Raw genomic sequence first — 21,710 nt, 5'->3', positions numbered from 1 at the left:
GCCCCGCGAACCCCCGACGTCTACAGGCGTCTCTCTCCGTTTCCCAGTCGCTTGACACATTCGCGCGGAGAAAATGCAGCGAGCTCTCCCGTAGCGTGTATATATAGGAAGGGAACGGATGTCTGGTGTGTAAGGAACCGCTAAAATGGTGTTCGCTCTTATCCGAAGATCTAGAGCGGCGATGCGAAGAGAGGCACGCGGAGGGCTATACGTAAGGTAAAAGGGGGCTCATGACTGGTTGGTCGGTCGGTCGGTTCGTTCGTTCGTTCGTTCCTTCGTCGTTGTTGTTGTTGGCTGTCTGGTTAGGTTGGTTAGTTGCCGTTACCAGAAAGAGGCCACCTAGGTTCGCAACCAGCCGACTTAAACCTCGAACTTTCTACGTAATGAGACACCAGCCACGAAATGACAAACGTAATTAAAGCAGACGTACAACCGGGAGGTCAGGGATCCGACGCGGGCAACGCTGTGAAACAGGGATACGACGACAGTACGGGGGAATTTTCACAATGAGAAACGTCGTCGTTGCTCTTTTGCGCGTCACCGTCGCGCAAGGTTCGCAAAACGTCTCGGGAACCGTCCGCCCGGGCCCATTCAGACGCTTCTGCCAGTCATTTCGGGATCGCGATCTCCGTTCTTCCTCGCTGTGTCCTCGTAATTTTATCTCGCACCGGCGATCTTTCCGTCCCATCGGCGTAATTCAATCACCAGCACCCCCTGCCTGGTCATCAAATCCTTGTCCCGCGAGAGGAATACTCGTGTAACAGGTATCGGATCTCTTCGGGGGTTGAAAACAGTTATAACAGCAGTTCGGTTCTTCAAACTGTTATGAGAATTAACTAATGTTAAGACTGTTATGGATACGTCAGTTTCGGTTTCGATTTCGATTTCGATTCTTCAGATTCGATACTGCTGTGGCAGTACTTGTTGGGTTAAGGTAAGGAGGAATACTCATGTAACAGGTATCGGATCTCTTCGGGGGTTGAAAACAGTTATAACAGCAGTTCGGTTCTTCAAACTGTTATGAGAATTAACAAATGTTACGACTGTTATGGATACGTCGATTTCGATTTCGGTTCTTCAGATTCGATACTGCTGTGGCAGTGCTTGTTGGGTTAAGGCAAGGAGGAATACTCATGTAACAGGTATCGGATCTCTTCAGGGGTTGAAAACAGTTATAACAGCAGTTCGGTTCCTCAAACTGTTACGAGAATTAACAAATGTTACGACTGTTATGGATACGTCGATTTCAGTTTCGGTTCTTCAAATTCGATACTTGTTGGGTTAAAGTAATGAAGCTGAACGATTTAAACACACAAAGTAAACTTATTTTGCATAAACATGTGATTACACAATAAATGATATGTACTAGATAGCAGAAAAAGCTCTCTATTCTTTTTGGGGCATGCTCAGCGCCATTTCCCGAGTATGCAGGGGATAACGCGCGCCCAAAAGCTTGAAATCAACAGTACTTTATACGTCGACGAACATGTCGAAAAATTCATGGCTCTTACGAGCGTTATGGGACTGTTTTTTAAAGGAAATCAGAAATTCAACCTTGCCCCGTTTTACGTATCCTCTTAACAAAACAATGGAAACGCAATGGTAGAACACATTTCACTTTTTCGCAACGTGTGTACACCGGGGGAGTCTAAAAGTATTGCGCGATTTCCTACGTCTCGCCGCGAGAGAATTCACCTCGCAGACACAATGTAGATTGGGTTTGGCCGTGTACCGTAAAAGCGTAATTATCATCTTTCGAAACGGACAAGAAGTCTTTCCAGAAACATCGGTCCGTTTCCTTTGCAAAAAAAAAAACATACGCGATTCGGTGATACCGTTTCTCGCATATTTTTTGGCGAACAATGTTTCATCGAGGAAATAAGAATGATTTTATCGGTATCGTTTTAGCCTGATAAAATGCTTTCTCGTTTCGAGAGGTATGAACGAAATATCTTTTATCGTTTTATTTGCTCCTTCAGGACGAACATTATTTCCATGGTGGTGATATCTCTGTATAAAGACTTTAATGAAAATATACCTACCTCTGGGAAAAATTTTAATGGGAGATTCTAGAGGCTAAAATAAGACGAAAATCAAGAATACTAATTTGTTGATGGAGACTTCGTTAAAAAGTTATTAACGTTTCAAGTTCCGATCGTACGGAATTTTTTTCTAAAAAATGGGTAGGATTTCGGGGGTATGTCTATTCACCAAAAATTATTGTAATTGACCCCCGCAACCGAAAATAATTTTTTCAGAACGATTTGAAATTTATTTTTTCCGTCGAAAAATTTCACACCTTCTCGAATTTTTTTCCAGAAAGTGGGTAGGATTTCGGGGGTATGTCTATTCACCAAAAATTGTTGTAATTGACCCCCGCAACCGAAAATAATTTTTTCAGAACGATTTGAAATTTGTTTTTTCCGTCGAAAAATTTCACACCTTCTCGAATTTTTTTCTAGAAAGTGGGTAGGATTTCGGGGGTATGTCTATTCACCAAATATTATTGTAATTGACCCCCGCAACCGAAAATAATTTTTCCAGAACGATTTGAAATTTTTGAATTTAATTGTTAATAACTTTTTAACGAAGCCTCCATCAACAAATCGGTATTCTTCATTTTCGTCTTATTCTGGCCTCTAGAATCTCACATTAAAATTTTTCCCAGGCGTGGCCGAACACCCTGAATGTCTGCCTTATTTTTATTTCCAAATCATTCCCAAACTTTTTTGTTTAGAATTAAACATTTTCATATAGGAGATGTACGATTGTGACTCACCGTAAGTGTCCGAACACTTGCGGACGGTGGTGCAAGCTTTCGTCGACCAAAGATGAGTGTAGCCATCGTCTTATAATATCGAGGGGGTTACCTTGTTTTCCTTTTTCCATGAAACGTTTCTGTCCCCCCCCTCCATAGCTGCACGACCGTACACAGATAAGGTGCATCGATTCGATCGGAAGTGGCCCAACCTCGCTGGTGCACGAGTGGGGTCGATAAGACGCGCGAACCGCGCGGGAAATGCCGAACCTTATTTATTGTCAGCCGCGTTCCTGCGTGCGGAACGCCATGCCGCGGCTTCCACGCGAACCCGAGCGAATACTTTTCTGTGATTCCAGCCATCCCGAAGCCACGGACCGCGTTACATTCCTCCTTCGATCCTCCAGCGATCTCACCGGTCCTCCTCCACGAAACCGCCGGCACCCACCTACCCACGGGTGTATATTCACGCGCCGCGGGAGCTCGCATAAAACTGCTCCCGAGTTTGGTGGGGTCAGAGATCACGTTACTCGCCGATAAAGATCTCACGTGAGTGATTGTCGATGATATTTCACTTAAGGGATCGTCAAAGTCCGCCGCGCGCACGAACCGATACCTGGAATTTCTCCGGCTACATCAACCCTTCGTTCTCTTTCTTCTGCTCAACTTACTTCCCGACGGAGATGGACTAAATTCTCATCTACGGTCGGCTGGCATTCTATTCGACGCTTACCGTTTTCATAAAATAATAAGAAGCTACGATAAAGATACGGTTGCACGTAAAACGTGCTGCCTCGGTATAATAACGGTATGGTGAATTTAATTGGAAAAATATTATTATTCTATGAGCAAACACTTGGTAATTATTCGCTCGAAAAATAAATAATTAATCATTTCTAAACGTACGTTAAATCGTTCTCATATTCAAAATCGTACTACACAATGTTTGCCCTGTCGATTAAGTAAATTAAATGTATGAATTCATTTTATGTTCCTGTTATAACTATTGGTCGGTTTTCAACGCTTTCGAATTGTCGTAATTTGTACGTATTTTGCCTAACCTTGCTACGGTTTGTCTCGCTAGTTGGGAGCTTGCGTCGAGCTTAAATTCATTTTTAATTTTATATTACCGCAACTGTTTGTTTATCAAGAAGCGTCGGACCAGCATAGATCCACAAGCAAAAGAAACAAGTTTACAGGACATTACACATGCCTTGTTGCACTTAAAACGATGTAACACTGTGTAAATCGAGACCGTGCACGCGTAATATAAAAATGATTATCGTAACTATTTACTGTTCAAGTGGCGCCACCTACTGCAAATTAAGACGAAATTCAACCGCGTATATTCGTAGCGTCGCTCTCGACATGCAACGAAGAGGTCGCGAGTTGTTACTTTTTTTCGTATACTTTTTTTCACTGCCGTCACTCGTTCCGCATTCAAACGCCGAGTGCACGCCTCGGCGGCGGGCGTTCACCGTGCCGTTTAATTAACTAAACGTAGCATAGGCCGATAAACGGCACGTATCGACCATAAACTTACCACCGCCTTCGACGCTGCTGATAACACTCTATCGTTGCTGGTCCCTTACCCACTGTTATGTCAGCAGCCACGTTCGAAAGCACCTTCACGCCCACGTTTCTCCGTGCATCGTGGAAAGAAGGTGCACGCACGGCGAACACACACGCGAGAACCACAAGGCGCCGCGGCGCTCGTCAGAGACAGTATAAACACCCCCTACCGAACCAGCCATTTTCAACCCGTCACTTTGACGTCTTCTTCGCCGCCATAATAGCTTTTTGTTTCGTTCGTGGGGTGAACTCTGGTAACTTCGTAATAATGCAGAGGAGCCTGATGACGGTTGCAACACTGTAAACATTTCAAAATAATAAATATTAATGCAAGATTCAGACACGTAATGTAAAATTACATTTCGAACAGACTCGTGCTTAGATAGAATGCTATTAGACGACTCTAACGAAGGAAATAACTTTTGGATGCCCAAAGGTTCATTTTCCTTGCTACTTTAAAACTGTAAGCATTGTAGCATTTATAAGCGTACCAGTAATGAAATCTTGTAATCGAAGTTCATAAGTACGAATCTCCATCATATTCTCTGACACAATCACGTAACAACTATCGTCCTTCCACAAGAAGAAGGTACAGCGTGCTTCCATCCTCTCTCTTGCTGCAATCCGCTGATTGGCTGTCACCGATCTTCGTCACCGTTTTCGACCAATGCCTGTGAATCAGCGGACTGCAACAGAAACACGGTTTCTGGTAAATTACATTTTCCCGCCTAACCTTACTCCTTCATCTTACCCGAACTTTCCCTGTCGCCACCTCCGTGTTTTATTGTTCGATTTAAATGTTTTGCTTCGACTGTTCGAGCCAAAGATATTAAATTTAGATTGATCGACGAATCCCAGAAGCAAGTATCCTTATTAACACACATTTTGTAAAATGTCCTGTAACTATACCTTTGTCCACAAGGTTCTAACGAATTTAAGCAAGTGCTTAATACGCCATCTGTCATGCGTACATCGAACAGCATTATAACATAAATATATTCGATCGCCTTGATATTTTATTGCCTTAGTTGGAAGTAGTATACGATAAAAAAGTAATTATAACGTTAAAAGATGTTAGATTACGTTAGATAGCAAGGTATCGCACACTTTTCACGAACGCGTCATACCTTGGAAAATAAAGCCTGGATATCTCATATTTATGTAACATTTTCTCCCTTCCTTTCTGCACTAGAATTAAATGATTACTATTCACACTCTATAATTATAATAATTTATATCAATAATTAATTTCTTTTAAGCAAATTATAGTGAAGTTTGTTAGTAGTATTTCGAGAAAAGGGTATTTCTTCTATACATTGATCACGAGAATATTTTTATAAAACTTTTAACTTCGATTACAAATTACATCACGTCTGTTTTGCTCTACGACAGATTGAGCTTTGTTGGGCTCTGTTGATTTGTGTCGATGCTGACAAGTAAATCGAATGCAGTTCTACTTAAACCGAGTCATTTATTTTAGTTCCTTCTCCGCGACCTGTCGTCTCAGAAATATAGAAATCATCACTCGATTACGTAAATTAAGTAATTTGCTTTATCAGAGTTGCTAATAAATCCAGACATCTATGTTACGACACTTGTTACTCGAGCATTATCTCTTTATATATTACACGCTTAGAGTTGTAGATAAATGGATAGTACACCTTCAGTGTAGATAAAACGCCATAAGTGGTGAGCGAACAATATTTGCACCTGTCATAGTTATTATTATAAAGTGCGAAATCTTAACGAGACTTTTGTTAATTAAGATAACGGGAGATATTTTATCGATAAACCACACTGTTGGTCATTTCATCATCAACATCATCGAGTATCATACTTCGGATGAAATGAACAATTTTTAAGAAAGTATAATTTATTCGACTTTGTTCTTTTTTTTACAAACGAAAAATTGTTTAGCATTTGTTATCGCAATGAAATCACTTTCAGTGTGTGAACGCGATAGTGCTTTAAATCATGTTCCTAAACTCTATGTCGAGGTTGACTTAACGTGATGTTCATTTTTTCTCAACTAAACGTAAATACTAATACGCGAAAGTTTACAACAAATTGAGCTGTGGATCGTCTGCCAAACCGTATAGACGTATCATAACAGTTTCTGCTCGCGTGTACCATACATGTGTAGTAGTGTTAGTGTAAATACTGACGGTTGCGTTGGTGTCAATCGGTGTGATGTTAGCGCTTATACGGCGGCCGCCGGCCGTTGTCGTATTCAAGCTGGAATGGCTACCGAGATGGAATTAAAAAACGACCAACCAAGAGAAGTCTTCCGAGTAAAGAAGTATCCCGGCCAATACAATCAAAGAAGACTTTGTCATTAACGGTAAGAAATCTTATCCAAATACTATCGAATATAAGTGTGTCCCCATTTAAGATCAAACAACTAATTAAACTGCTTCCAAACTTTTGTACATTCCCTTTTCGAAATTGGCCGACTATCCACAGCTATAATTACAGTTACGTTTGTTTGTAAAATTCATTATAATCAGTAGGGGTCACATCCGAAGCTCCCTTATAATAGAGATGAGCGCAATGTTTCCAAGTCTACTATTTTGAGGGCTATAAAGCGTTCGCCTCACACCGTTCGCACTAAATTAATGGACTGCTCCGCGTCTTAAGGTTCTAGACAAGACGGCACGCTCGGAATTTGCTCGAGACAAACATGAGTCGAGCTTGAAACATTGTAAATGGTTTTTTTTTCTTTTACTCGATTTAACGCGAAGCCGAGTTTTGGAGCTTCTCGGTGAGTTTTACGAATTATTTAATTTTTATATCTGCGTAAAGAATCTATAGTTTTCTCAGCGCAATTATGGCGGCGGTAGCGTCATGGAGTGCCCTTGACACTTGTAGCAGGCTCGAATTGAAGTTTTTTATTATTTAATAAACACTCGATGAAGTTGATATGACTGACTGTTTACTGGTATTATCGTTCGATGGTTTCATTTTTTCTTTGGCAAGAATTGCGTAAATATAATATTTCTGATTGATCATTTTATCGAGATCGAAGTTCTCTATTAGATTTTTTCTTACGGGGCCATGTCAAGTCTCTTGTCTATTCCAACGAATCACAATCACGATTGCGACGACATTGTTGACGATCTGAAAACAAACATCATTCGTGTTATCACATTCATTCCACTGAACGCAATCGTGGTGAATATAATACCAATGAGATTCTAATTTAATTAGAAGTTTTATTAGTGTTGTTGGAAAAGCAAATATTAGCAGAGAGTGAAACGCGCGAAAGTGAGGAGAATAGGGGATCTCGCGTTGAGTCAATCCCATATGATGCAATTTCTATCACATCTGGCTAAAAGCGGCAATCTTCGCGCTCGTAACACCTACAGGCCATTAATAATTCCTGCCCGTAGCCTTTACCACGTGGGTTTTCTCCTGCGCGGACTGCAAACGACCATTTCTAGAGGCACGTTAAAATCGCGGCTTCTGTGTGCGTAATGCAGTGGATGCGTTTTGGTCGTTGGTTGTCCGACTCTTGACTCGATTTCGCGACCGCAAACTCGAAAGATATATCTCTCCCGATTTCCGTCCCTCTCGTTCTCTTTCGCTAGTCCCCTCTCGCTTCCTTTTTCTTACCGGTCGGGGCATCCTTCTCCCTCGCCGTCGTCGGCACGGGGTCCTTCCCTCTTTGTTCTCGTCCCTCTCGCCCCTTCCGCGGTTCTGCCGATTCCTCCCTCCCCCTCCCGTCCCGCCAATGGGACAGGGAGATAGCAGACCCCGTCGAGGAGACAACATAAAGATTTAAGACTCCAAGATGCGCCAATAAACATGCTGCGGCCGTGCAGTCAGCCTGCGCTTCTCTACTGCGTTCGCTTCTGTTCCGTTTCATTCGGTTCCGCTCCGCTCTGCTCCGTTCCGTTCTGTTCTGTTCTGTTCTGTTCTGTTGTGTTCTGTTTCACAGCCAGCCGTACGGAGGAACGGAGCGCGCGCACGTGTACGTGTGAGCGCGGCCCGAGAGCACCGCTTTGGCCGTCGCGCGCACACACGCGGATACACGCGGATACAGGCTGGCTGCCCTGAACGTATGCACGTGGTGCCACTGCGCGGCTGCGTAACGTGCTTTCGAAAAGTGTCTCGATGCGTATGCAGATACGCGGCTTAGCATGAATAGTATCTAGATCCGGCGGTGGATAACCCACCGCGATACGGGCCGATCCGAGCGCCGTGCCGGGATTTCTAGAAACGTACGAACTCCGGAAGAGCCGTGCACGGTTTCTTTCCCCTCGTAAACGACCAACAAAATCCGTACAAAGGCTATTCGCGCGTAATTATCGGTTTCGTTATACGCGATCGAACGCAATATGTACCGTGCGCGGCCACGAGCCTGGAAACGGTCGCGCTTTCGGCGAGCTCCTGCATTCGCCCCGTGGCTTCTTCCATCCGCTCCCCCTAACACATTCATTAACGTTACGGAGATCGTTAAATGGATCTACGTCACCGTTCCTCCCACGACAAAATCACTTGTCCTTTAAAATACATTCGAAACATCCTTCGAAGTGATCTACGACCTCTACTCGAACGCATCGCAGTCGAGGAGGAAGAGAGGCCTTCCGGATAACGAGACAGAAGTACACCTGCCGCGTTCGTAGAGGAGGGCAGGACACGCTGGAAAGTTTTCAATGCGAGGACGGTCGTACACCGCAAAAGTAGTGGATCTCGGGGACGTTGGTCGACCAGGCCGGCGAAGGGACTCTCCGACGGTGGACCCGTTGGCCGCTTCTGCTTCTGCCCGTTTGCTACTGCTTCTGGGCTCCTTCTACTTTCGCCTGTCCTCTCGCTCTCCCGCCACGGCTTATTTATTCCTCTCTCTGTCGCTGCCTCCCTTTCTTCTTCGACTTCTTCTTTATTTCTGTCCTTTTGCCCGTTTTCTGCTTCCGCAAACGACAGCCGCTTATTTATACCCCGTCTTTGCATCGCGCGGGAGCGAGCGAGGGCGCTTTTGCGTTTACTCGCTACTGCCGTTCCCTGCCGCTTCTGTGTTCGGTCCCGCCGATACTCTTTGCTCCCGCCCGATCCTCTCGCTTCCACGCCACGCTCGGCTCTCTCGGTCCCACGGACGTACGCTAGCGAAACATCAACGGCGAGGCACTTTGCTCACGAACACCGTGAGATGCGCTCGATGCGAGAGGCAATTCCGCGACTGCATCACCTGTCAACGCGGGATCGCGTTCCAGCAGGTCTATATTACATGCGGCATGCGGCTAGTGGGTACTCCCGGTAATCGCTACCAAACTCGGAACCACTGCTAATTCGTCCACCGTGAAATTTATGACGGTTACTTTTCCTCCAGGTCTGCCTATCGACGCATCGTCTTCCTTTTTTATTTTTATTAGATGTTTGTTACGCGTAAAGGCGTGATTCCACTGAGGCAACATGTACCATGCGGCAATGACTCATGCGACGAAACACAATTTTATTAACCCCTTAACGTTCATGCCCGAGTCTGACTGCTTTGAAAAACGATATTTGTTCAATCTAATGGTTAAAGGGATGATAATATTTGTTTTCCTTCAAATTATACGTTGGATACAACATTGTAATTAACAGAAACCACATTTTTAGAAACAAATTCAATACAAAAAACTGATCATTGTTGGTTGACCCGAAAAATATGAGCGTTAAGGGGTTAAGGCAACATTTAGGCAACATGTCGCATGCGATTACGACTCATGCAACATGAAATGTTTCCTTTCCGAAATAAAGAAATGCGGGATTATTTGATATTGTTTTGTCGGATCGACAAGATTGAACATGTCGAGCAATGTCGTCAGTTAATGACAAGTAGCATGCTACAGGTCGCATAGTGTTACCGAACGACATGTGGCATGTTACAAGTCGCATAGTGTTGCCTCAGTGGAATCATACCTTAACGTACAACGACGGTCCTTTACCGTTGCCAAGACCCGGGCAGCACGGTACAACTCCGTTTGTTGGAAATTTTCATCGATGTCCGATTTACTCAACTTCTTCCGACCTTCTCTTATCTGAACTATCGTCGAGCGTCTCTCCAGAGGTATACAAACATCTACGAACGAAACGTATTTATGTTCTGTTGTGGTTGTACCTTGGATAGTGCAGATAGCGAAGATTGCGATAACGAATTTATTCCTAGACATATCGACGCCCTCCAATGTTTAAATATTGTTATTAAACGGCTGAAAGCACATCAGAATGCATATAAAATTAATTTACAGTGTTTGAATGATTTGAAGAAACCAGTATTTATAAAGTCTTAAGATAAATGATGTTTAGAATTATATAGAATAAATATTATATTAGAAAAACTTAAATATTTGTGTCCTTTACGATAGTCGGACATATTCGGCATGAATTTATACTGTTCCAAAGCAGTTTGAAATTTTCTGTAAATGAAATGTAATATAATAAGGTTTTCCTTTCTTCTTTTTCTATATAATTCCACAAATGCTTAATGGGATTAATGTCAGATAATTGGAAGCTGTTTTTTAAATATATTACCGTATGATACATTGTATTATATGACAAGATGTATCGTGAGATGTCTCACATTTTTATAAGTCGTACATCTTTTGAGAGATAAAAAAGTGAAAAAATTAAAGTCGCAGAAAAATATACATTACCATACTATTAAAATTTTCCTTCTACTGTTTTTCTTCGTCCGCAGCTTTCAGAGGCGATGATTTTTTGAAGAAGATCCTAAATAACAAATAAGAAATATTAACAAATTTTATATAAGAAATAATAAATTTTCATAGACGATACTTACGGATCTGGCGTTTGAAATTTTTACGGCCCTCCAGCCCTTACTTTTTCTTTCGCTGCAGATCGAGAAAACTTAAATTCGTTAAACAGCTAAACGCCTACGCGCGAATGTGTTTTGACAAAAACTGAGAAGCGAGCTGACCTTTACGGTGACGTGACATCGTGGAACATGCAACCGGCGATAACAATGTGCCCTAAAGCAATTTAAAAACGACTGCAATGTCGCGCTCGCAACTCTGAGGGCGACGCACGCTCAGGTGACGTGACAATAATGTGTTTCCGCCTTTAGCGCAGTTACAGACCATATCTCGCTTCTTTGTATTTACAAACGTGCTGGTCGTTATAAATGCAATTTAATTCAACATTTTACAATATTTTTCCTTTCTATATTATTATAACGTAGACGAATTCGCGCCATCGCAATAATCTGCGCATTAACATTAATATCAGACTCCGATAATCAGAGTACTATGAACCTGTTAAGAATAGATTTATGTACACAGAGATTTAATTCCCACGAAAAATTGATAAAAATATTATCCACGTTAATGCACGCGTAACAGTATTCCGCAAAAAGGAATTATCGGGCACGTTGTCGAGAGTATTCTGCGTCATAGACTCTTCAAAAGCTGACACGAGTGTTTCTTTTAATTGTTTAACGCTTTAAGTACAGGGGTTTACAGTAGTCCGATAGCGACGCTATTTGTAAATACGATCGAGCGAGCAGTGACGGGGAAAATTCTTATCTAGATAGAAAACTTTGAATGACGCATAAGAGATAAACAAACGTTCAAATTTAAATTACAAATGCCCAACAAGATTTTCGGAAGATTTTTAAATAATAATTTCTCCAGAAAATTGAATAATTTTATGTTTTGTATCTAACATTTTTCTTGGAAACGCGTTGTTTTTTAGATATTTGGATGTAGTTTTCAAACGAGTACCCTATGCATTAAAACTTGTATCATAAAAAGTTAAGATAAACGCGTTTAAACGAACACGAAGTAAAAGTTCCCCGCGTCGTGCATCTCGAGAGAATGTGCTCGGTTGCAATGTTAATTCTTATTGTACACTAATTTAATTAGTACGGTAGCACGTACGAGCAATTAATGCATCGTATTTCGTCTCTTATGGTAATTAAGTAATTCTGCTTCTGAATTGATTCGAAACACCACCGAGCTGGCTGATTACCCGCAGTTACTCGGATTCGTTTGATTAAGTAAGAACAAGGTAACGTCTGCGTACGAGAACGCGCAACGCTCGGTAACGCAAGCCATAATTATTTTACGGCCGAAGTTCGGGAACTTGCATCATCCCGAGATGAGATTCGTTATCAGAGACGTTGCAGGTTTCGTCGAAACTCGTAACGATTCACGCAAATTACACAATTATGTAACGAGGAAATATTGCATTAACCCTACTGCGATCTATGCTGATTCCTCGCCTCGTAGAAAACGTGTCGGTCGAGATTACCGTTTCCACTCGAGGAAATAAATTAATAAGAAATATCTCGACATTCCACGTGGAAACATGCCTGTCAGCGAGATATGTACCTCAAGAGAAGAAGATAGCGAGACTCGAGTATCGGTATTTCCAAAAATTGATCAAGACAAATTAATCCTTGATTCGATATCAAGAAAACCACCTCCATATTTAATTCACGACAGATGTAATCAGGTACACACACTCGATTCTATTTTTACTCTCCCGTTACAACGAACCTTAACTGATCGATACTACTAGGTATCCAGAAAAGTTCTCGCTGAAAACAGATTGTTTATATTTTATTCGTCGTTCAAAATTGTTATGTAAATAAGAATTCAAATACATATTCGTTTTTCGAGTTGTCTAACGCCATCAGAGAACTTACCAATCGCTGTTTTCAGTCATTAAATACTTTTTTAAATATACAATTTGAAGTTGACGAAAATGTAAGCACCTCTATACTAATCAGGTAATTCATCCTAAACATTGACGCATGATGGGGTAGTTCGACTAGCTCCTTGACAAAAATAAATTTTACCCTGTTAATATGTTGCAATTATTTTTTCTTTGCTGCTACCATACAGCAAGTACGATCAGGTTAAACTTGATTATCCTTTATAGTGCACGTTTCTTTAAGCATATCTTCACTGAATCTTAAACAAAAAGTTCCCTTAGATTATTCAAAATGTGAGATACGTCTGTTATATCTATATGCAAAACATAATAAAATTCACATATACGTTATATTCTTTTCATAGTCAAGTAGTCTTCTACAACAAAAATTATTACTTATTATATTATTACTTTTTATGAATATTTGTAAATAATTTTGGTGTATACAGATCTCAACCTAGCCATTATATGTATGTACATTGTTTTCTATTCGTGTTGCGGTGAAAGATTTGTCGATGGTAATGTTTTTATTTCTTACCTTAACAACGCAAACAATCTGTAAAAGTGTTTTAACCGTGTACTTTAAATATTCGTTTTAAAATTTATCTAACACTGTCGCGGCACTCGCGCCAACTTGTCTCGCATATGTGGCCGACAGTTTCGACGCGCATCCGACCCGACGAGACTTTCCTTCGTGGAATTGGTGTCCTCCGACGGGCATTGCGTACGTTACAACCCAATAGAAAAGTCAGTTCGCGAAATAGCAGAGCGATCGAGGCGCGGTACGAACTATGGGTTCGTGCGCGCCCCTGCTAAAGCCCCGAGGAGCCGAACAAATAAATGCTGAAAAGAGGAACAAAACCGACATTATGTGGCATTAACATACAAAGTATGTCAGACCCGCGGTCCGGAGGCATAACATAGTATCGCGGCGTTCGCATACCCCGCCCGCTTTGCAGTGACCAGAAGGAGGAACGGGAAAGTATTGAAAAGAGACTGATCCCAAAAGCGGTGAACAGAGAGGGCAGACGGAGTCTGGAAGAGAAACGATGAGGGACAAAAGGAGAAAGAGGAAGGGAGAGGACGTCGAATGTGTTCAAGTAGAACAGTGGACTCCGTAGGTGGATGGAAAGAGACAGAGGGAGGAATGATGAACGCAGGAAGGTGTGCGTGCTGCGGAAAAGGAGCAAGGAAGAGAGCGAAGGAGATGGACGAGGAACGAAGTGACCACGGGAGAAAGATGGAGAGTGAGATAGTTAGATAGCGAACCGAGGGAGCGGAGAGGAGCGTTTACGCTATCTGCAGTCCCCCGAAGTCCCGTCCCATCGTTTCGTTGTCCCCCGTGTGTGCCACGCGGTGCGGCTTAACGCAAAAGGGCCCCGGGAGCGGGAGCGGAGTAACAGAACGCGCAGGAAAGGGAAAGATCCGAAGGCAGCCGGTGGCAAAACGAAAAATCGGCCCGCATATATCGAGTCGGCCTGCGACGACGACGACGACGACGACCGCGGCAGCGGCGACGACGACGACGACGACGACGACGACGACGACGGTGGGACACACACATAAAACGAAGGGATTCCTCGGTGTCCCCGCTGCCTAGCGGACTCCCGATCAGCTACCGCTAGCGATGGCTTCGAACTCTGCCCGATACCGAGATTACTGATCAATCTATTAGGTTCTTACCTATCAAATACCGAATCCATTACTAAATATTTCAGTTATCATCCAGGTGAATTCTGTTCTTTATCTATTTATATGAAAGATGAATTGATGAAATACCTTTTACATGTAATTGTGTGTCTCTTGTGCCACTTCGTGATTTCGCGTTCAAACAAGTTCTGATTTTTTTCGACGGCGAAGATTTTACCGCTTCACGGGTTTTGCAAAAAACGGAGTGGACGATAATCGGATGGTACCAGGTCTGGTGAATATTGTGAATCTGGTAACATATTCGATTTTAGCTGTAACAGTTTTTGACGAGTAAACAAACTTGTATGTGACAAACAACACATTATATTTACCAATTTTGGACGCTCCTCTTCGATGCCGTAGCTTTATTTATTTTGTTAATGACAGTATGCGTCAACATTGCCCATATTCAACACCAAATACCTAGACTTTTACACATTGCATAACTTTTTATAAACTTGAACAGCGTTTTTCTCCGTTTCGGAAGTATTAAAATACGACGAAAATATTCTTTTTGATATTCCATGTCAAAATCAATGCCAATTAAACGATTCTTAACGAAATCGTATACAGCTTCTTCCAAAACAAGCTTGAAGCATAACCTATCAAGAATTTTTTGAATTTTCCGTTTAAAATGAGGTTAGTTACATTGCAAGGGGTACATTGCCAAATATTGAAAAAAACACAATTACTTTTTGAACAGTTTAATATAATATAGTTAAGATGAAACTTTATTAATCGAAATTAATCGTTATTTCACAGGAATCTTCCATCGGAGGTTGAAAAGGTTCCGAAAATAATTGTTTCAAACATACATATGTATATATATGTATATAGTAGAGGGGAAGGGGGAGGCAATAAATTTCAATCGTGAAAGTAATATTTCTATACTCACCTGCGTAGGTAGAACGGCTAAAATCACATTTGCAAATTTTGATGATTCAGATTGATTACTGTTTGTTGCGGTTACTCGAAAGCTCAACTGGACATAATACGTATTATTAATTCTCGTTCTCCCTTAGCTGTAGGTTCACCATTCTTGCAAGTGTATTCAACAGACACTCTTTTCCACTATAATTTTACGAATTTGTTTTAATCACTTTATAACAAACATCTAAAAACATTGCTGTCAAGAAAATTCCATCTTTTCTACACTTTTTCAAACATAACGATCGAAGGTTTTTTTCCGAATAATTACTTTCCGTATAATTTTATTTTAACCTATATGTATAAATGTTGTGTACGTTATATGTTCACTTGTAAATATGAGATTTAGTTTCTTGTTATATTCTTATCTCCAAGATTTAAACGATATGAAGCTTCATACATAGATGTTTCTTGTCGGGAAAACAGTTAGATAGGATCGATAAATAGGAAATAGGTCGATATATCGATAATGAATATGACTGCGTGTATGTATCCCAAACCCCATATTCCAAGTATAATAAATAAGTTCGGTTAAAACTTAGTTCTTTTTGGTAATTTACTACCCTTTTAGAAACAGACCATATAATGAACTAAAGTAAACACGTCTTTTTTAATGAAATACATATACTGTCAACAAATATATTCAAATTATACTGTTTCAAAGTTTCGCGAGTCACGTGCGCCCAACGCTACTCAACGTCTTCACGCCGCTTTTGCAGTTTTACGTTTACTTTTACTCACTAGCCACTGGCGAAAATTTATACGCACGTTCGAGATTTCACATATTCCAATACGTTTATAGAATGTATTATTGTACGATGTCAAGAAGATAATTCTCAGTTAACAGCCTACATCTACGAGAAATTAGTAACAAGAATAACGACAAATTTGGATCATTATGTAGGAGTAAAATAACTTCGTTTATACAAATAACAAGTTTAATTCCACAAGTTTGTAGATAAAAACAATTTTATACGTAAAGAGAGAACATTAACTATTACAGAAATTTACTAACCGTATAAATTAATAATAATTTAATAATTAATCATATGCGTACGACATACTAATTTGCGACATTTTATAAATGTAAATATTAACATAAACATTGAACATTAGCGTATTATAACAATTATTGACATTCATTATTTTATTTAATTCATATATTATTTGTTTTATTCATATACACTAAATATCCCTTTGAAAATAAAATACCACGACGTTTTAGATGAACGCTGTATCTTGTAACCCAATGTAAGCTTACATTGGCATTGAATAGGTTATTCAACTCTTCTTGTGGAAGAATCTCTAAAAGTTAAAAATTATAATAATTAAAACTGTTTTTTTTTTTTTTTTGCTTTTATATAACCTGAGAACTTACGACCATAATCACAGTGTGTCAACAATCGCACATCGTTTATTCTAGTGAACTTCTGTAACTCAACCGGTACAGAACAGCATGTAGTTAAACCAATTTGTAAAATATTAGGCTTTGTCTGTATAAATAAGAAGGAATATGATATAAATATAACATATAAAAGATATAATTGGAAAAAGCATAAATATTACAGCAATCTTACATATGCCCATTGAAATAAGGCAATAAATTCATTTGTATTAACATCGCTCAGACCAACGCTTGATAATTTTCCAATTGCAACATACTTTTCTACGACATTCCACAATTGTTTCAAAGATTCTAATAACTCTTCTGAATCCTCTTTGCCTTTATAAGCAATGACGAAAGAATCAATTGCACTTGTATTTAAGGCATCACAGACTACAAACATATAAAATAACATTAATAATATATGTACAATCGTGCGTAATAAAATTAATAAAAAAATATGATTTTTGATACCTTGGTCTATAGCCTGTGTCAATAAATTTACGTTAGGTGATGACATGAATACCTTCACAGTTATATTGGCTTTCTCCCTGGTGATAGTTTGCACAGCATTATCTTCTTTTCCTTTAATCTAAAAACGAATAAGTTTCGGAACTTGACGATATACCGTTTAAATGTTTAAAAAAAATAAACAAAAACTAGTCATACATACAACCACTGGATCCTCACCACTGCTTTCATTGTCTTGAAGCACAATCTTTAACGTTTCAATTATCTGCAAAGATATTTTAAATATATGTAGATAAAAATGATTTTTCAATGTTGAAAATTACATAACCTCAAGAATTATAGTTGTAACTATAGTGTATAACGGATATTATTTATTTTATGTTTCAAAAACATTTATGAGCTGACCTCTTCTGTAGGAGTTGGATTTATTTTTGTTTTTATCTCCTTCAAGGAAAGTATATTTCCAGTTTGTATTAATACGTTTTGTGACAACATAGTAGAGAATAGAAATTGTAGAATACCAGTGACCATATAACAGATGACTAATCGAAGGCCTTCTTACGAATACTGATATCACATATCATAGCTATACGAATAATATCAGTGATGCCAGAAAAGCACCGTCGGGTGCACACTCACACATGCTAGATACGCGTACGTGAGCTCGTGGAGTTTCGGAAAGACGACAAAGGCAAACTGACGCATGCCCTCTTTCTCGATTCTCCGTAGCTGTCCGAAGTAATTTCGGACCGCTTCGTGGGAGTCGAGAGAGAAAGGCTCACATTTGCCTTCTCGCTCTTAACAACTAAAATCCGACCTCCAGTCAACGGCATACGATTTGGATTCTCGAGCCGAGATTCTCGACTGCCCAGGCATTTTTACTTTCCGACCTATGTAGGCGCACATAAGCAAAGTACCCATAATGAAAAAAAAATGTTTGTAAAATTTATTTTACGGAAATACACGTTTTAAGACCTCCTGATCATATTTTAATTATTGAAAAAAAAGAAATTTTTTTTTATTCCCATGTATGAGCACACATATGTATATTATTAATACGATTGAGTATAAATAGCTGAATGAATTTAAATGAAACTTTACATTTAAGTTTTATGTTCTCATTTCAAAGTCCGGTTAGACTTTGACTATAATCAGTCCATGGATAATAATGATTATACCTCTTGTTTCATAGTTGTTCCGATATATGTATAGGCATAATGTATAAAAAATCTTTTAAATGTTTCATATAAATCTTAGGACGAATTAAATTTTATATATGTTATACAGACGCGTAGAATGGAATTAGGAATTAAGAAATACGCAGGGTATTCGTATACATGCTTTATTCCCGTTCTTTCAGCGTCGGAAAAACAAATGAGCCCGTCCTGGGCCTAGACCCTCGCCTTTGTCGTCAGACTTCTCCCCCATCGGTAGGGGTGGGAGTGTTGACGGACAAAGGCCAGACGCGGTCCCTTGCCAGCGCCTCGGCTTGGGCCTCGCCTTTTCCCGACGCCTTACATATAAAAAAAATTATATAAACTTTTTCTCTATCTTCTCTAGAAAAGAAAAAATTAAATGAAATCTTATACATTACATGCTTACTTAAATCGCATTGAAAACGCTATGTTTTGTACCTTTAAAAATATTCGACTATGTCCTTTTAAAATTTAATATACAACCCATACTTTGTATTAAACTGGCAAACGGGATCACTTTTCCTTTGTTTCTAGTTAGTTCTATTTAGTTCGTCATAACAAATTGATACGGTTATCTCAAAACAATCGAGGAAAATCATTATTAATTAATTTCTGCAATTATTAATTCTACCGTTTTGTTTATGTTATAAAAGTAAGAACTCTTCTTATTGAAAAATACCACAGCGTGCACAATACTGGTAAAGAGTGGAATCTCATTTTAATTGATTAATTTTCAATCTTAAAGTATTTTGATTTTCAAAAATCGTATTAATAATATACATATGTGTGCTCATACATGGGAATAAAAAAAAATTTCTTTTTTTTCAATAATTAAAATATGATCGGGAGATCTTAAAACGTGTATTTCCGTAAAATAAATTTTACAAACATTTTTTTTTCATTATGGGTACTTTGCTTATGTGCGCCTACATAGGTCGGAAAGTAAAAATGTCTGGGCAGTCGAGAATCTCGGCTCGAGAATCCAAATCGTATACCGTTTACTGGAGGTCGGATTTCAGTTGTTAAGAGCGAGAAGGCAAATGTGAGCCTTTCTCTCTCGACTCCCACGAAGCGGTCCGAAATTACTTCGGGCAGCTTCGGAGAATCGAGAAAGAGGGCATGCGTCAGTTTGACTTTGTCGTCTTTCCGAAACTCCACGAGCTCACGTACGCGTATCTGGCATGTGTGAGTGTGCACCTGACGGTGCTTTTTTGGCATCACTGGATGAGCTTAATCATAGATGATTTCTCTGACTAGGCAATTTTCGATTTAAAGATGATAACATCGCATAAAACATAACTTGCAAATTTGTGCAATCTATACAGACATACGCTTTTCTAAATTCTGTACATACTGCTTTTATTACATTACTTGATTTATACCCACGTCCAATAAATATGAACGAAATATTTATCTACTTGCAGACAACTCACACAGTTACGTGAATTATAACTTTTTAAAATTTATATATTGCGTAATTATAAATTATTAAAATTACTTTTGAAGAATGAATTAAGGTTTGCATTGCATTTTGTAACGTAAATTATATAATATATACGCACAATAATATTACTAAAGTTTATTATATTTATATAACTTAAATAATAGTTTCATCGTCGCTTGTAAATGATAAATAAATAATTTTATTGTACTGTTGTAATATTGTTGCATTTTATTCATGTTTACGAAATGTCTTTCATCTATACGATTAATAACAAACTTAGTCTACATATTCAATAGAATTCATAATATTTTTTTAAATATCTACAATATATAACATTTAGATGTAATAAAATAATTATGCCTTTGTTAAAATAAATTGAAAGTTTTGAATATCGCTCACAGTGAATATACTTAGAAGATAAGCACGTGATAAATTCAAAAGACTGAAATAAAATGATGTGGTATTTCATTGGTGTATCGTCATCTTGTATACGTATACTGTTTCAATTGCAATGAAGCAAGGCATAATGAACCACTCTATAAAATGGATACACCATGACTACAACTGTGATATGCAAAAAATAAATAAATTCTGTTTATTATTCAACGTTCGTCGGCAGTTGAAGTGTTAAAAACGTTTTGCGGTGAAATAAAAAATTATAATTGTATAATATAAAATGCCTTTTGATATATTCGCGTTTTCTTATGCTGCTAGTGTAGCGGCCGGCGGTGTATTTGGTTATGTTAAGTCACGTAAGGCTCATTTTTCTTAATAATCATATTCTTCCTTACGTAAATGATAAGGCAGATATTAGTTTCCAATTTAATGTTTGTACCGTCTACTTTTATACTCATATTTCTTTACTTTCAAGAGTAACGATCAACACATATTGTTGCGGCGAAAAAAAATATCAGTCAATTATTTTTTTTGAAGATTCGATTCCTTCTTTGGGGGCTGGACTTCTCTTTGGAACAATTTTGGGTTACGGAGCTTATCAAGTATCGGTGGATCAAAAAAATGTTGGGGTCTTTTTAGGAGCAAGTTCGACTCTTTGCGGAGTTATGGGTTATCGTTTTTATAATACTGGTAAAATAAGTCCAGCCGGAATAATCACTATATTGAGGTATTGTTTTATGTAATTTAATGGTGCTTTAATATTAACAATTATTAACCATTTTAATGTAATTAATTTTGTTTTAGTGCTGTAATGATTGTTAGGACTATCAGTAGATATTTCATTGCACCTGCTTTGAAGGTGCAATAAAAATCTCTGAGATTTGTATATAATTAACAAGTCTATTGAATGTAATATTTCAATTCAATGCAAATGATATAATGCAGTGTTAACGATACATAATATTATTTAAATTTGTTACAAAAATAAACGCAGCAGATTGATGTTTTAAACATTACTTTGTAATAATAATCTAAAGTAATATAATTATTATGCAAACTTATTAGGAAAATGCATTCCTTGTTACTATCTCAATTTTATATCTTGTAGTGAGAAATGAAATAGTAATTGTTTTTTAGCTGAGTCATATTATTATTACTTATCGCGAAATATTACTTTGGGTTAATATTAATATAATCTACTTTTAATGTTTTAAACAG

The 21,710-nt window shown here is 38.9% G+C and overlaps 2 protein-coding genes across 2 annotated transcripts; one reads left to right on the top strand and one right to left on the bottom strand.

Moving 5' to 3' along the window:
• Positions 1-16,716: 16,716 nt before the first annotated feature.
• LOC122399418 (glutamate--cysteine ligase regulatory subunit) lies at positions 16,717-18,060 on the bottom strand. The gene is made up of 6 exons (XM_043400095.1): positions 17,862-18,060; positions 17,659-17,721; positions 17,460-17,577; positions 17,179-17,378; positions 16,980-17,094; positions 16,717-16,906 (listed from the first exon to the last, which is right to left on the bottom strand). The coding sequence occupies exons 1-6, from the start codon at positions 17,985-17,987 to the stop codon at positions 16,758-16,760; spliced, it is 771 nt and encodes a 256-aa protein (XP_043256030.1). The 5' UTR covers positions 17,988-18,060; the 3' UTR covers positions 16,717-16,757.
• Positions 18,061-20,627: 2,567 nt separating this feature from the next.
• On the top strand, positions 20,628-21,615 carry LOC122399396 (transmembrane protein 14C). The gene is made up of 3 exons (XM_043400051.1): positions 20,628-20,848; positions 21,030-21,219; positions 21,297-21,615. Exons 1-3 carry the CDS (start codon positions 20,773-20,775, stop codon positions 21,358-21,360), a joined length of 330 nt encoding a protein of 109 aa, XP_043255986.1. The 5' UTR covers positions 20,628-20,772; the 3' UTR covers positions 21,361-21,615.
• Positions 21,616-21,710: the final 95 nt, after the last annotated feature.

The sequence above is a fragment of the Colletes gigas genome, unplaced genomic scaffold (genome assembly GCF_013123115.1).
Source record: "Colletes gigas isolate AHSC1104 unplaced genomic scaffold, ASM1312311v1 Colletes_gigas_Sc00013, whole genome shotgun sequence".
Taxonomy (NCBI): domain Eukaryota; kingdom Metazoa; phylum Arthropoda; class Insecta; order Hymenoptera; family Colletidae; genus Colletes; species Colletes gigas.
The sequence above is the reverse complement of the archived record's forward strand: the minus strand, read 5'-3'. Positions and strand labels throughout refer to the sequence as shown.